At 50.1% G+C, this 16,692-nt stretch overlaps 2 protein-coding genes across 2 annotated transcripts in view; both read right to left on the bottom strand.

The window, feature by feature from the left end:
* The window catches only part of eps8a (EGFR pathway substrate 8a, signaling adaptor), a 30,805-nt gene extending 28,786 nt beyond the window's left edge, over nucleotides 1–2,019 (bottom strand). The window contains exon 1 of the mRNA XM_069671279.1: nucleotides 1,861–2,019. The gene's annotated coding sequence lies outside the window, so the exon portion shown is untranslated. The remainder of the gene's footprint in view (nucleotides 1–1,860) is intronic.
* A 1,115-nt stretch (nucleotides 2,020–3,134) lies between these two features.
* Nucleotides 3,135–12,532, bottom strand: dusp16 (dual specificity phosphatase 16). The gene is made up of 6 exons (XM_069671410.1): nucleotides 12,250–12,532; nucleotides 9,588–9,726; nucleotides 7,390–7,553; nucleotides 7,118–7,277; nucleotides 6,908–7,031; nucleotides 3,135–6,404 (listed from the first exon to the last, which is right to left on the bottom strand). The coding sequence occupies exons 1-6, from the start codon at nucleotides 12,526–12,528 to the stop codon at nucleotides 5,297–5,299; spliced, it is 1,974 nt and encodes a 657-aa protein (XP_069527511.1). The 5' UTR covers nucleotides 12,529–12,532; the 3' UTR covers nucleotides 3,135–5,296.
* Between the last annotated feature and the right edge of the window lie 4,160 nt (nucleotides 12,533–16,692).

Genomic DNA, 16,692 nt, shown 5'->3' on the forward strand with positions numbered 1-16,692 from the left:
GTCCACAGGTAGAAGTTGGACGTGTGACTGCGGCTAATGGAGACACAAATAAGACAGAAGTGATAATAAACAGTTCATACTACCGCTTTCAGGTACTACCGACCTCACATCTCTGTTGATACACAGAGATGTGAGGTCGGGTTGGTGAGGTTCCTCGACTTACCGAGTCGGACATCCGACTTCAGGGGGCGTTCCAGTTAAAATTTCCGACTGGGAACTCGGAAATTCCGACTTTTGAGTACAAATGGAACGCACCATAAAACAATCAACTTCCGGCCGCCATCTTTGTTTTGGTCAAGAAATAGACACAGTTGAGAAATCAGCTTGAATCTCAAATGTGTTTCATTGGCAGGATAGACGAGCCTGTAATGATTTCAGAAATTATTTTAAAGTGTTTTCAAAGTTTTCAAAGATCAAATCACATTTAGGAAACACTCATTCTGTTTAGCTTGGAGGAGTCGAATGTAAAAATAGGCACCAACTGAACTCAGCTCTGAATAATGTTAATATATAGACTGACCGGGTTCTCTCACCTGAGACCTGCCCTTCTCATAACACCAATTACCTGCTCAGGTCACAGGAGGGATAATAATGAGCTGCTGCAGCCTCTTAACATCCGTTAACCATTTACACCTGCCCCTCAGAGAACACACCGACCACATTATATATTGTACTACAATATTCATTTACATGGGTCAGCTTTAAGGAGAATAAACCAGACTATAAGCATTATTTCCCGCTAAAACCAGGTGAGGCTGAGCTGCTGTCTCAACCCTTCACGTCTGAATGACAGCTGAAGTCAAAGAAAACAGGAACCGTTTGTTTAAACAGACAAAAGGAGATAAAACGCTGCCGTGGAGACCTTCCGGTAACCCTGCTGGAACAATACCGAGCCGTGATATCTCTGTCATCCCTGGCAACCGGGCTTCTTTCAGGCCAAGCCAAACAAAAGGCTCCGACACACCGGCAGCCCCGGACACACAGCCGGGGACAGACCGCCTGTTGCCCGGGCAGCCTCACACACCTGAGCGGCACCGTTAGCCCGGCTCGGCTCGTTTTCGTCTCTAATTCAAGATAAATTGTCTTTTTCTTTCAGTGACAACACGGGGGTCACTATGCAAAACGTGGAGCTGCCCTTCACCTTCATTGGTCTCAAAACGCACACTACGCCAAACTCCATTCAAATTCTTGTGATTTAAGCTAAAATTTAGTATTATTAAGTATAAATGTTGTCTTAGACTTTAAATATGCTGTCAGGATTTGTATTGAGAACTATCAGTAATTTCGGCGTTAATGTGTTCCAGTCTCAGGCGTTTAATTTAAAGAAATTGTGAGTAAAGCTGGCTTCGCGTGCACACACCTCCCTATTAACCACATCGTTGAAACGCTTTGACCAGACGCGAAATAACAGGAGTAGATGTATTAAAAGTTGAATTTTAATGTATACAGCTCAGTTTTGTGTTGAGAATGTACGCCGAATTAAAGATGTGACACTGACATTTTGTTATCGTTTGTAATTTCGTTTGTATTTGCATTAAAATCTCTACAGAATTATTAAAACTACATTTTCAAACGGGGTCTGGTGCGGTCGTTCCCTGCTTACAAAAGCGAAGGGCCACCTTTCCTTCCACAGAGCAGGAGGGCAGATCAAGTTGCCTCGGTTTGCATTTACATTTTCTGTTTAGGCAGAACGATAGAACGAGAAAAAAATGTGTTAAAAGTATTTATTATTTCCCAGTTTTAGAGGATAATTAAATAAAATGTGATTAAAATGTTCCCGGGTCCAGAGATGTTTGTCTGCGGGTGGAGCTGGGGCAGGAATGTGAAGTGCCCTGTTGAGAATCATTAAAAGAAGCTTACCTGCAGGTGTGGGCTTCATCCAATAATCCGTGTAACGTTAGAAAAACATGGCACAAAAACACGCTGATATCTCCGCTCCAGGCTGGATTTTACCGGCTCCTCTGAGGACTTTATATCCGACAAACTGAGCTCCTGTTCGGGTACAGAAGTTCGTGTTAGCCGCTCCGCTCTCCGGAGATGCGACTCGGTTAAAACTACACTTGACTTTGAATTAAGAGAAAACCAGCAGCAGCAGTCAACCTGACCACAGACCCGCGGTGACTTAAACCCTCAGTGTGGACTGACAGGCAAGCCAGCTGCCTGCAGTGGTCACGCCCCATCCGGTCTACAGGTTACTGACACTGTACAAGTACAGATCTGACCGTAGGGATCCGACGCTCTTAATCGAGTAGTTTTCAAATCTTAAATTAATCGACAACTATTTTATAACTGAGTTATCCTTTTGAGTATTTTTTATATTCTTAAACCAGCTTATTACATGTGATTTCTCTTGTTTTGAGAAAATATTGGTAACCTGCAGCACTACTCAAGTTACAAGTTTGGTTAATTGATGTGTCGATTCAACTTTACATTAACCACGAATGAATCTGAAGTTCTCTCATTAAAGTGGTGAAACTAAAACATAAGGTAGCAGAATAAGGAACACCTCAAAGGTCCCACAGAGGAAGGAAACAGTCGTTTTCATGTCAGGAACACATTCTTCAGTTAGTAAACGTTCCAGTGACAGAAAGGTGACTCTTCTAACTGTAATGAAAACATGAAACTCACTCAGGCTGGAGGTTTCAGGAGGTGACAGCCTTCCAGTCAGCACTGAGGGAACACAAACCTCCGCCTCTCTCTGTGTAAACAGTCAGTGTAAAGGTGAGGACGCCCTCTGCTGCTGGTTGGCAGGTAAGTACAATAACTCGGATACTGCACTGAGGTACAAATTAGAGGCACTTGTACTTTATACACTTTGATTTAATGTTACTTTAACCTTTGACCCCATCTGAGAGGGGAACACCGTACGGCTGTTTAAACTGCATCAGTAACAGGTTTAAAGGAGCCTGCTCCGACATAAAGCAAGATCATTTAAATAATCATCATTGTATATTTTCATATTAACACTTGAACACTTTGAAGCTTCTCTGAAACTTTCTGTGAATTACATTCTGTCAGTAATTTAATCAAAAGTTAAAAAAGTAAAACAACTTTAAACAGACCAGCGGTGATGTAATGAACGGCTTAATCATGTGATCACAACAAACTCACTCATCATGTTTTTAAACCTTTACTGAATGTTTCTGACGCTCTTTTAATATTTACTATTTTTATTTCTTTGCCCTTCTTTTATTTTATTATTCATTCTGATCGTTTGTCTTTCTGTGAAGCACTTTAAGCTCAACACACCAAGTTCTGATTATAATGTGTACGCATGAAATTAGATCAGAAGATCTTTAAATCACATATATAAACTAACTGTCTTATCACAGCCGGCCCATATGACTGTATTAATATTATATAATGACACATACAGAATACCTGATGTACCAAAGTGAGGAGCAGGCCATGTAGAAACAGTGCTGTTGTTCCACAGTCTGTCCAACAGGGGGCGCTGTTGGATCAGCTGTTTACAGCAGCTTCCTGCCAGCTTAAAGGGCCAGTCCACCTAAATGATTATCACGGCTCCTCAGGAGACAGAAGTATACTGTGGTACTCTCTGAGTGTAGACGGATATACTCAGGTGATCCTGCAGGTAAACAAGGTGATGAGCAAACACGGACGACTATTACTCTACTTTTTAGAAAAAGGTGAGGTGTTGAGTAAATTCATCCGTCAACATGAAAAACACATAAAAACACGTCGTCCGTTTTCTGCTTCATACTTTTAATCAGATTCACACACAGTAGTGCAACATGAACACGTGTGAGTCCGTCTTATTAAACCGGGTCTGAGTCCCTGTCCGAGTCCACGTCCGAGTCCACGTCTGAGTCCCTGTCTGAGTCCACGTCTGAGTCCACGTCTGAGTCCCTGTCCGAGTCCCTGTCCGAGTCCCCGTCCGAGTCCACGTCTGAGTCCACGTCTGAGTCCCTGTCTGAGTCCACGTCTGAGTCCACGTCTGAGTCCCTGTCCGAGTCCCCGTCCGAGTCCACGTCTGAGTCCACGTCTGAGTCCCTGTCTGAGTCCACGTCTGAGTCCACGTCTGAGTCCACGTCTGAGTCCCTGTCCGAGTCCACGTCTGAGTCCCTGTCCGAGTCCACGTCTGAGTCCCCGTCCGAGTCCCCGTCCGAGTCCCTGTCCGAGTCCACGTCCGAGTCCCCGTCTGAGTCCCGGCCTCTTCACAGCCTCATCACACCTCCTCTTCATCCGTCTCTTCATCCTCTGACAGGTGAGTCTGTTCACTTCCTGTTTCCACATAAACAAACCCTGAGCTTCACCTGTTCACGAGCGTCTAAGAACACTGAGTGGAGTCTGGATCTGTGAGGTTCTGTGAGACCGGAACCGTCTGCTCCAGATCTTCATCATCTTCACCATCGTCATGAAGTCCAGACGCAGATGAAGAACAGCAACAACACAAACATTCAGAGTCCGTCAAGTTTTACTGCAGCACACGTCAGCTTCATCTTCACACAGCTTATCACACTCACAGCCCGGATCAACACGTCCGCCTGCCGTACCTGAACTCAGCAGGTAACACTTCCTCTGACAGCCCACAGGTGAGCAGACACCTGGCGGACGAGGCCGAGCTCTGGATCGTTGCTGTTCAGAGATTTAAAGATTGTTTGTTGATTTTGAGTGAATATGAATCATCGTAGATCTACTTCCTGTGATGTGTTCACTGACATCACGTTACTCTGAGCGGGGAAGAAACGCAGCTGAGTTTGTTTGTGATGATTTAAAGCTCTGATGAAACAATCTGCTGAACGTGTTTGGATGTGAGAGGAACATTTATTACTTCTTAAAGGTCTGTGTGATCAGGTGTATCAGAGGACAGGTGTTCACAGGTTCCGTCTGTGACGTTGATGAGCTGCACTGATCTGATTGGTCCCTCTCTCCCAGCAGAGTCTCTCCTCAGACCTTTCATCAGTTTGACAAATGATTTGGTTCTTTTTTATAAAAACGTGATCAGAAACTCCTGCAGGATAAAATGAACTGGCTTTAGGGCAGACAAACTTCAACACACTCACCATGAACAGACTGTTAGCCTAGCCACATTTAGGCTAAAAAACACCCAGAATGCACCTCTCTCTCGCCCTCCAGCGAACTTCCAGAGTAAGATGCTGTCTTATATTTGGGCCGACAGAGCGACTGAATGAGCTCACCTCTGAGCTCTAACTGTCTCTGTCTGTTGGCTGTGTGGCTCGTTTCTCCGTCAGCAGAGTCACACCTGCTTCAGTCGACTCCTGGCGAGCGAGCCTCAGGTGTCTGAAACGTCTCAGTCTGTCCCTGGTCGCTCTCAGGACACCTGGATGACCTCCATGCTGCCGGAGAAGCTGGACTGACTCCCCACCTGTCCCATCTCCTCTCTGGACCGGCTGTCCGTCAGTCCGTCTCCAAACTCCATCTGACAGCTGCGTCTCTTCAGCTGCTTCTCGAAGCTGCTCTCCTCGTGCCAGCTCCTCCTCGAGTCCCCGCGGTCCCCCGTCCTCTGACGCCCCCGCCGCCGCACCGCCTCCAGCCCGGCGCCGCAGCCGTACGCCGCCAAGCCGCTGCCGCTCAGGATGGCGGAGGTGGAGTAGAAGTGGGCGGAGTCAGAGGAGAGGTACCAGCCTCCGGTCAGGGAGGAGGTGGAGACGGTGACGGGGCCCAGCAGGATGTCGGAGTGCCAACCCTTCAGCGCCGCCCCGGGCCCCGGCCGGGCCAGGTGCTGCTGGCTGCGCGAGAGGCCGAACAGGAAGCTGGTGGCGCTCTCCTCCACGCTGCCGCTGCGGTGGAGCTGCTGACAGCTCGGAGCAGCAGGTGGAGGTTTGGTGAAGTTGGAGGAGGCCGGCGGCGGTGCGACTCGCTCCGGGCCGTCTGCCTCCTCCTTGTCGGGACTCTGCTCCGGGGTGGACTGCTCCGACACCTCCTCCACCGGGGAGAACTGGCACGGCTTACTGGTCGTCTCCTTGAAGGCGGAGGGTTTGTAGAAGTCGCTGGCGTCTCCTGATGGGACGAACACGCGGTGAGAAGCTCCGCCCCCCGGCTCCCCGTACGACTTGATGTCCAGAGAGAAGGAGCGCTTCAGACGGGCGTTCTCCTCGGGGCCGTCGGGGAGCGTCAGGCTGCTCAGGGCCTGAACCAGCAGCCGCTCCTCGGGGGCGTCGGCCAGCACGCAGGGCAGGGTGAGCGGCTCCAGCAGGGACAGACCCGGACCTGGACTCGGACCTGGACCCGCCTCCTGACAGGCTGCAGGCTCGAGGCCCTCAGACGGAGCCGGGACCTCCCTGCCGGGCTCTAGGTGATGGAGGGACTTGAGTTTAGCTTCGGTACCGTGAGGAATCTTGATCTTCTTCTCGAAGTCGAGCAGCTGACCCAGGAAGTTAAAGTTGGGGGAGATGGTCGGCCTCTTCTCCTTCACAAACCTGACACACAAACAGAGCGTGTGCGAGTCATTAGAGAGGATCAACAGCACAGTTAGTAATGAGCAGTGACACCGAGGACTCGTTAATGAGAGGGTTAATGAGGAGATTAACTCATTAGGACCGACTGTGTAGCAGCTATGTGAGAGGAATGTGCTGCATCGACAGCAAACAGTAACAGCAGTCTGTTCATAACATCCTGTGACTCTGCAGCGTCTCTCTGCAGGGCTGCAGCTTCGCAGAGACGCAGCTACACCATGAAAGAACTTAAAGACTTTTTTAAATCATGATGCACTTTCAGATTTAACGACCTGATGGAGGACAACAGGCCCAGAGTGACCTGACTGATGAACCATATTTGCAGACGCTGAAGACGAATGTCGCTTCAGTGTCTGTGAGTGTGACCCGCACAAAGCTTTACAAAGAGTCACAGTGCAGCTGCTCGGTGCTCGTGTTTAGTGTTGCTGTGGATCCTCAGAGATCACTCGAGGCTCTCTGCTGCTCACCTGTACGCCTCGTCCAGGTTCATGTCCATCCTCTTCATGATGTAGGCGATGGCGATGGTGGCGGAGCGGGAGATCCCGGCCAGACAGTGGACCAGGACCCGGGCGTTCGATGCCTTAGCTTTCTCTGAAATACAAAGAAACACTCCGTTTGTATCTGATCACGTGTGAGTTAACTTGTTAACAACAAAAGGTTAAAGGTTATAGTTGTACCGATGAACTCGACGGATCGGTCTAACCAGGGCAGGATCTTCTCACAGAACGAGTCGTTGACGGGGACTCGCAGGAAGTGAGACTCGTGGATGAAGTCGGGTTTGGGGCAGGTGTTGCTGGCGTTCAGGACGTAGGCGATGTCGTTCTGCTGCATCAGATCCTGAGAGGGACACAGAGACGGTCAGACCCTCACACCAGGACTCAGCTCTAGTCAAACATTGAGTTCCTTGAATTACAGTACGCTCTTATTTTGAAAGAGTACTCTCTGGTACCTTGTTGAGCACATCTCTCTGGCAGCCCAGGTACAGGTGAGGCAGGATGCGGGTGGGGCCCACGTTGGTGACGGGCAGACAGGGCTGAGACATGCAGGAGGGAACCAGAGAGGACTTCCCCTCACACAGACCCGGGAACAGGTGAGAGAACTCAGAGAACCCACCTGACAGGAAGAGACACAAACATTCAGCATCATCATCACCTGCAGGACGAGGAACAGGTGAGGTCAGTGAAACAAGAACGTTAACAATGCGTTGTTCCGACTTCAGGAAGTGAACTGGAACTTTCTCAGGGGGAAACTAGAAACCCGTCGAGTGCTGCTTCGCTCGTGTCCACAGGCCCTGACTGATCAATGATCAATAATCAGTAATCAGTTATTGTGTTTAGAAAACATAAAGTCATTTATTCATCAGGTGTCCCGCCTCCTCGTTCAGGTGGATTTATGGCTGAGTGAAACTTTATCAGACATGAAGACACAAAGGTTTACGACACTTTAATCTTTGTCACGATGGTTTTAAGGTAAACAATTAAACTATATCGTTCTTATAATAAAGTCGTCAGCGTGCTGCTGCTGTTTGATTGGCCGACAGAGGACAGAGTGGTTCTGTCCAACATCGGACATGTTTCATTCTTAATACGTGAGAATATAAAAGACAGATGGAGCCGTTTGATCTGAGACTTTATATCTGCTTTAACTTCCTGTTTGTGACTCTGCTCCAAGCTCATTGGTTCCTCCTGCGATCTCTAAACACACCTCAGGAGGTTTTATGTTGCATTTACTGGGGACTATTTTTAGCGGCGGATGAATCCACATGTTGAGCTCTGGTGAGTGTTTAACTTGTGTGTGATCTTCTGGTTAAAGTTTAATGACTGTAGGTGTTTACAGCCTTTACTTTGACAGTCTGATATTTCAAAATAAGAGCGTATGGGAGTGAACTTCCCTTTAAGTCTTCCTCTCCTGTTCCTCTTCATCACTCAGGAACAGGTTCCTCTTTTATTCACATACAAACTGCTGCTGTTGTGTAACAGTTAAACCTTTGACCGAGTGATTTTAAGAAGACCAGAAGTCTTTGTGTTTTTATGTGTGCGGGTGGAGCCGCCATGAAGCATGACATCATGCTTACATAACCAACCCTGAGTGGAAAGGAGGAGGACGTCTGCAGACGGGCCGCCTGTCATCAGACTAATAAAGTCATTTATCAGCACTGACTCAAACGGGGGGTGGGGGGGGGAGGGAGAGAGGGGGGGGGGATAGAGAGGAGGGGAGGAGGGGAAGGAGGGAGAGAGGAGGGGGGGGAGAGATAGAGAGGGGGGGGAGGGGAGATAGAGAGGAGGGGAGGAGGGGAAGGAGGGAGAGAGGAGGGGGGGGAGAGATAGAGAGGGGGGGGAGGGGAGATAGAGAGGAGGGGAGGAGGGGAAGGAGGGAGAGCAACAAGCTGCAGAAAACACAAACAGAGTTTATTCTAAATATTCTCTTCCCTCAGACTTTCTTCAGACTTGTCGGTCAGGTGTTTGACTCAGGTGTATCCAGGTTTCCTGCAGGTGTTTTAACTCGGACTAGTGTAACATGACGTGTCTATCAAGTGTTTTTTTACTCAGTCTCGTCTCTGCTCAGTAAATTCTAGAAGTCTTGTTGAGGATTTAACAGAAACGAGTCTCACAGGTGTTTGGCTTCTGACTTGGACTAGTCTCTAACTTGTGGATCTGTTGACTGGGACTTGTCTGTGTTTCACAGGTGTTTAGACTCGGACTTGTTCCTGTGGATCTGTTGACTGGGACTTGTCTGTGTTTCACAGGTGTTTAGACTCGGACTTGTTCTTGTGGATCTGTTGACTGGGACTTGTCTGTGTTTCACAGGTGGTTAGACTCGGACTTGTTCTTGTGGATCTGTTGACTGGGACTTGTCTGTGTCTGCCGTGATTTGATTTCTCATGCGTACCTTTTAACTCGTACTACACTTGGTCTGGTGGACTTGGACTCTGACGTGTCTCACTCGTACAGGTACTTTAACTTGGACTCGTCTCTGTCTTGGACGTGTCTCTGCCTCTCGTAGGAACTCGTCACCGTCTTGAGGCTTTGCTGACTTGTTCTGGTTTTGCAGGTGTTAAGACTTGAACTAGACTTGGTCAGGCGGCTCTACAGACTGGGACCTGTGTCAGTCTCAGGTATCTTTGGGGCAGGACTCGTGTGGACTCACCTGAGAGCAGGTGAACAGAGGGGAAGCTCCTCTCCAGCTTCACCAGCAGGACGCTGAGGAACGACTCGGAGCTCAGAGCAGACGGGTCTGAAGAGCTCTGATCGTAAACCACCACCTCCTGATCGCCCGCAAACTCCAACTACAGAGAGAGAGGGAGAGGGAGGGAGAGAGAGAGAGAGGGAGAGGGAGGGAGAGAGAGAGGGAGGGAGAGAGAGAGGGAGAGGGAGAGGGAGGGAGAGGGAGGGAGAGAGAGAGAGAGGGAGAGAGAGAGAGGGAGAGGGAGAGGGAGGGAGAGAGAGAGGGAGGGAGAGAGAGAGAGGGAGAGGGAGGGAGAGGGAGAGGGAGAGGGAGAGAGGGGGGGGAGAGAGGGAGAGGGAGGGAGAGAGAGAGAGGGAGAGAGAGAGAGAGAGAGAGAGATAGAGAGAGGGAGAGGGAGAGGGGGGGGGGGAGAGGGAGGGAGGGAGGGAGGGAGAGAGAGAGAGACAGTTTAATACATTCAGGTTATTTAAACACTTGTCTTATCTTCATTTTTAATGTCAGCGTCTGAAGATATTTGTTGTTGTTGTCATTGTTGTCGTTGTTGTTGTTGTTGTTGTTGTTGTCGTTGATGTTGTTGTTGTTGTTGTCGTTGTTGTTGTTGTCGTCGTCGTTGTCGTTGTTGTCGTCGTCGTTGTGTTCAGATGTATGTCAGATGATTGTCAGACTGTGGACAAACTTAAACCTCCACATGAACATTGTGAAGGGATCTAAAGTGATTGGTGCTCATCCTGTCAGCTGCTCTCTGAGGCTGCTCCTCTCTGCTCCTCTGCTCCTCTCTGCTCCTCTCTGCTACTCTCTGCTCCTCTCTGCTCCTCTGCTCTCTAAGGCTGCTCCTCTGTGCTCCTCTGCTCTCTGAGGCTGCTCCTCTCTGCTCCTCATCTCTCTGAGGCTGCTCCTCTCTGCTCCTCTGCTCCTCTCTGCTCCTCTCTGCTACTCTCTGCTCCTCTCTGCTCCTCTGCTCTCTAAGGCTGCTCCTCTGTGCTCCTCTGCTCTCTGAGGCTGCTCCTCTCTGCTCCTCATCTCTCTGAGGCTGCTCCTCTCTGCTCCTCTGCTCCTCTCTGCTCCTCTCTGCTACTCTCTGCTCCTCTCTGCTCCTCTGCTCTCTAAGGCTGCTCCTCTGTGCTCCTCTGCTCTCTGAGGCTGCTCCTCTCTGCTCCTCATCTCTCTGAGGCTGCTCCTCTCTGCTCCTCTGCTCTCTGAGGCTGCTCCTCTCTGCTCCTCTCTGCTCCTCTCTGCTCCTCTCTGCTCCTCTGCTCCTCTGCTCTCTGAGGCTGCTCCTCTCTGCTCCTCTCTGCTCCTCTGCTCTCTGGCTGCTGTTCAGCTCTCGCTCACTGGAGGAAACTCTGCTTTCTCTCCTTCTGCTCACAGAATTAATTACGGCTCATAATCGGACGGAAAATGTTGCCTCAGTAATAAAACGAGCGGCCGAGCTTCCTTAAAGACGTTATTCCTGTTTAACACGACGCCACAAAAAGGGAGGAGCGGCCTCAAACTCTCTTTGTTCAATAAAAATAAACTGCTCTGAGGTCGGACGCCCACGTGCAGCGTAAAGAGAGAGAGGGGGGAACACGGAGCAGGGTTAGAGACATGCAGGGTTTGAACACAGGATGGAGGTCAGTCTAAGAAGGTTTCATCTGAACGGACTTTAACAGGCCGTCACGTCTTCCCTCGAACATCCACTTCTTACATTCTCAGCTGAGTTATATAAGATGCTGCACCCGCTCTCTGTGAGTCATAACTCCATCAAACCAGAAACACAGACGGCAAACAGACACAGCTGAAGTCAGAGCAGCAGAGGTTTCTATCTGTGAGGCTAGATCATCCCTTTAATCATCCCTTTAAAGACTTTCAGAATAACCAGCGAATATGTCTGTTTTTAAGGTTACACTGGAAACAGGAAGTACGAGTAGGGATTCACTTCCGCCTCCTGTATTACAGATTTACTACGTTAATGCATATTAGACTGTTTGTGACCATCAGGTCAAACTGTGTCTGAGCTGAAACTTTGAATGTGGAGAGAAAGAACCTGTTAACATTCATCTCTCCAAAATAAGGCCGACGTTCTGTAGAGAGTAATGTTGGAAACAATGCACGGAAATCTTTCAAAATAAGACGAGATGAACCTCAACAAGGCTCAAGTCTGACACGCTGCAGGATGAGTCTTTTATTTTGAAAATCTATAGAGCCATCGTTAGAAAAGGGCCAACAGGCAGCATGAAAAAGGTGTCAGTAAAATCTGTAACTGCTTGTAGCAAAGCAGCTTCTTTATGGTGCACACTGTAAACAAAGATGGCCGCCACTGAAACACACAGTCAGGAACACATGACCACTGACTCTACAAAACCAGTGACGATCCAAGCAACATGTGTCTGTGTATTGTTTCAGTTTAGTGAAGTGAAATATAAAGATATATTCTGAGTCACCAGTTTCTGTTTGTGGGAAAAACCTGAAATTCAGCAAGTCAGCAGAGAGAGCGCGAGGAGAGGAGGCGAGGAGAGGAGGCGAGGAGAGGACGTGCAGTGTAGCATGGACATACAGAGAGGAATCACAGATCACTGTGAAACTGAGGAAACTTAAAACCATCAGGATTCTCGGGCAGGTTCTGAACTGCGTCTTGTTTTACCTTCTTCTTGGCCGAGTGCTGCAGCAGCTCAGCGATCTGGACCTTGTCCTGCTGCAGCCTCCTCTTCATCAGCTTGGAGCAGTTCACGTTCACCGCCTCCAGGATGTGTGAGGCGTTGTAGTCCACGAAGGACCGGCTGTCGATCAGAACCACCCGGTCCAGACCCCCCTCCAGCAGGGCCACCAGAGCCTCCGCCCCGATCGCCCGCACCGCCCCGGGCCTCAGCGACCCGGACCCAGACTTGGACCATGATCCTGGTCCCGCAGGATGCTCCGACATGTCAGACTAGCTCCCCTCCCCTTCCCTCCCTCCCACCCCCCCACCCCCCTCCCTCCCTGCTCGTAGTCCTCCTCCCCCTCTTGTTGGGCGTCCCGGGCCGACGGTCCAGCGCAGTGACGCAGCCTGGCGAGGAACCTCAGAGGATGAAGAGCTCCATTGTGTCGGTCGGGTATGATGTCATCCTGATGGCGCTCAGCAGGCCAAACAGCCCGGGACGAGAGAGAGAGAGAGAGAGAGAGAGAGAGAGAGACAGACGGAAAAAAAGAAGCCAGACCCCCTCTAACTAAATCTGCTGTGTCTCAGACTGTGTGTGTGTGTGTGTGTGTGTGTGTGTGTGTGTGTGACTGATTGTTTAAGCGTGTGGGTATGTGTTGAGTGTCTGAGGGGGGGTCGGTCTCATTCACACCACATCAGGCGTGAAACAAAAGGCGTCTTTCCTCCTGGTCTGAGCACTGATGACATCACTGTGCACCTTCATCCTGGTCTCCATGGTGAGGACGTCTCACTGTGGGATGAAGATCAAAACAAGCAGAGCTCAGAGTCAGATTTACTCCATCACCTCTTTGTGTTTTTATTCTGCAGGGTGAACGTTTGTCCTGAGGGTGGCGCTACAGAGACAGGTCAGGAAGGTCGCCTTAATGGTTTGGATTCATCCTCTGGTGAGCAGGAAAACTCACGCTGAGGAAAACACACGCTGAGGAAAACACACGCTGAGGAAAACTCACGCTGAGGAAAACATACGCTGAGGAAAACTCACGCTGAGGAAAACTCACGCTGAGGAAAACTCACGCTGAGGAAAACACACGCTGAGGAAAACTCACGCTGAGGAAAACTCACGCTGAGGAAAACACACTGAACTCAAGTCAGTCTGAGCAGCAGCTCTTTAGGAGCCTTCTTCTGAATCCACATGAACTTCCATCAGCTTCAACACTACACTCTATCATGTCACTTCATTGATATGTAACCGTCTCAGAATGTAACAGTCCTGACATTAAAGCGAACATGCTCTAATAATAACCCTGATCCCTCTGGACACGCCTCCTGCCTGAAGTCAACTTCCTGTCAAAGGTTCCTGACTCAGTCTGCAGCAGGAAACTCCCTCGTGTTGTAAAACCAGCAGTTAGAGAAAATCCCCAAACATGTTCAGCCTCCTGCGGCAGCCCACACACATACACACACACACACACATCACACACACACACACGAACACACACACGAACACACACACGAACACACACACACACACACACACACATCTCTCACACACACACACACACATCTCTCACACACACACACACACACACACACACACACACACACACACAGTCATAATAAAGGTGTAATTGTGCAGCTCTCGCTCTACTTCCCTCAGCGATTAATCAATGACTCAGATGTTCACTCGACTCCGTCCTCTTCTTCAGGATCTTCAGGATCAGCTCCAAAGTTCAGATTCAGTTTGATCCACGACTGCCTGAGAGCTTTTTAAGGGTCAACTACCAGTCCTGTCTCAGCTGTGGAGCGCCTGTCCGTCTGTCTCACTGAGTGGCAGTTTCACTGTATCTAAAGTCACAGGTGGGCTGAGATCTGTCTCACTACAGCGCGATGAAGCCACAACAAACAGATGTTACTGAGATTTAATGACAACAAACAGGCTGAGAGGATGCTGAGAGAACTACAGCAGGAGGCAGGTCTGTACAGAGGCTGAGCTCATGCTCTGTCAGGTCTGTCTGTGAGACGACAAGAACACGACTTTAAAATGCTCGTTTTTTGAATGGAGTTTGGTTTGACCGTTTCTGATGCAGCATCAGGACGTCAGGACCTTCACAATGACTTATATTTGCATGATTCGTGTTGCTTTGATGTGAACACACCTTCTGATCTTGAAGGCAACTTTTCAAATGAAATAAAACTTTATTTAAAAACAGTCCAGTTATTGTAGAAAGTTAATCTTATGAGAGATTTGTAGCTGCTGATAAATGTCCTCTGACTGACAGGGTTCAGAGTTCAACACAGTCGAAAAGAACAGCAGCTAAAGTCTCAGCTAAAGTCTCAGAAGTGTTTCAAATAGTTTTGGAGCTTCAGTCTGCAGCCGGAGCCCGAGGCTGCGTCTCCATGTTCCACTTCACACTATAAACTCAAATAAATGGGATTCAATTATGTTTCTTCAAGCCGGGACATTCCTCTGCAGACATCTGAGCTCTGCCAAATCACCGGCTGCAGACTCCTGCGAACAGATGGCATCAGAGTCACGTAGCTTCAGTGTGATCACGCCTCGTCTCTGCAGGAGTCAGGTACAGATGTTTCACTGAGGTCACAGAGGGGGGCACGTCTGTCTGTCTGCCTGCCTGTCTGCCTGCCTGCCTGCCTGCCTGTCTGTCTGTCTGTCTGTCTGTCTGTCTGCCTGCCTGCCTGCCTGCCTGCCTGTCTGCCTGCCTGCCTGCCTGTCTGCCTGCCTGCCTGCCTGCCTGTCTGTCTGTCTGCCTGCCTGCCTGTCTGTCTGTCTGTCTGTCTGTCTGCCTTCCTGTCTGCCTGCCTGCCTGTCTGCCTGCCTGCCTGCCTGCCTGTCTGTCTGTCTGTCTGTCTGTCTGTCTGCCTGCCTGCCTGTCTGTCTGCCTGCCTGTCTGTCTGCCTGCCTGCCTGCCTGCCTGTCTGTCTGTCTGTCTGCCTTCCTGTCTGCCTTCCTGTCTGCCTGCCTGTCTGTCTGCCTGTCTGTCTGTCTGTCTGTCTGTCTGCCTGTCTGTCTGCCTGCCTGCCTGCCTGCCTGCCTGCCTGTCTGCCTGCCTGCCTGCCTGCCTGTCTGCCTGTCTGCCTGCCTGCCTGCCTGCCTGTCTGCCTGCCTGCCTGCCTGCCTGTCTGTCTGCCTGCCTGCCTGTCTGCCTGCCTGCCTGCCTGCCTGCCTGCCTGCCTGTCTGCCTGCCTGCCTGCCTGCCTGCCTGTCTGTCTGCCTGCCTGCCTGCCTGCCTGTCTGTCTGCCTTCCTGTCTGCCTGCCTGCCTGTCTGCCTGCCTGCCTGCCTGTCTGTCTGTCTGTCTGTCTGCCTGCCTGCCTGCCTGTCTGCCTGCCTGTCTGTCTGCCTGCCTGCCTGCCTGTCTGTCTGTCTGTCTGTCTGCCTTCCTGTCTGCCTTCCTGTCTGCCTGTCTGTCTGTCTGTCTGTCTGCCTGCCTGCCTGTCTGTCTGTCTGTCTGTCTGTCTGTCTGTCTGCCTTCCTGTCTGCCTGCCTGCCTGCCTGTCTGCCTGCCTGCCTGCCTGCCTGCCTGTCTGTCTGTCTGTCTGTCTGTCTGTCTGTCTGCCTGCCTGCCTGTCTGCCTGCCTGTCTGTCTGCCTGCCTGCCTGCCTGCCTGCCTGCCTGTCTGTCTGTCTGTCTGCCTTCCTGTCTGCCTTCCTGTCTGCCTGCCTGTCTGTCTGCCTGCCTGCCTGCCTGCCTGCCTGCCTGCCTGTCTGCCTGTCTGTCTGCCTGCCTGCCTGCCTGCCTGCCTGCCTGTCTGCCTGTCTGCCTGTCTGTCTGTACGACCCCACAGAAAAACATTACAGTCTACTGACACCGAACAGCCAATCAAACTCTAACTCTCTACTCTGTTCAAATCAGTCTCAAATAAAAAGAGAACGTTTGAAGACACTCCAGGAAATGACATCACAATGAGCCCAAACACTGGAGGCTCTCCGGGCTAACTGAACTTGACTCGAGGATAAAAATCACTTTGATTCTATTTTAATAAAGTTTATATAATTTCTTACAAACAGCTGACAGCAGTGACCGAAGGCTGCGTCTGTTCTGAGGAGGAAACTAAAGAGGAAAGAAAGTGAGTGATCATCCCCCCGCCTCCGTCTGCTCACAGAGGACATGTTCATCCGACACACTAACCATAAGATCAACATCCCTGCAGGAACACGGCGGCCATCTTAACCCGACCTGCAGCAGGTGTGTTCAACCTGTCGGCCGACTCAGATCAAAGGTTAATGACTCAGCAGCCAATCAGAGGACTTTAACCCCTCGCTGACGTCAAACACAGACAGACAGGTGACTTAATAACTTAATATTACTTTATAGAGCAGACAGGTGAGTTCACTGACATGACAGGACGCCGCAGACTGCTCAGAGAGGTGACATCATCCAAACACACAGCTGAGAGGAGACAAAAACAAGACAACAATGTCACGCAGTCAC

Source organism: Semicossyphus pulcher, unplaced genomic scaffold, assembly GCF_022749685.1.
Source record: "Semicossyphus pulcher isolate SPU_LCO1_2020_fin unplaced genomic scaffold, fSemPul1.0.p SCAF_20, whole genome shotgun sequence".
Taxonomy (NCBI): Eukaryota; Metazoa; Chordata; class Actinopteri; order Labriformes; family Labridae; genus Semicossyphus; species Semicossyphus pulcher.

What these genes read in the sequence shown, in the direction of transcription:
- dusp16 (XM_069671410.1), bottom strand. Translation starts at nt 12,528, where the DNA reads ATGTCGGAGCATCCTGCGGGACCAGGATCATGGTCCAAGTCTGGGTCC. An exon ending in CCGATCCGTCGAGTTCATCG is followed by an intron (nt 7,032 to 7,117) that starts GTACAACTATAA and finishes TTTGTATTTCAG; the next exon opens with AGAAAGCTAAGGCATCGAAC. An exon ending in AACCTGGACGAGGCGTACAG is followed by an intron (nt 6,405 to 6,907) that starts GTGAGCAGCAGA and finishes TTTGTGTGTCAG; the next exon opens with GTTTGTGAAGGAGAAGAGGC.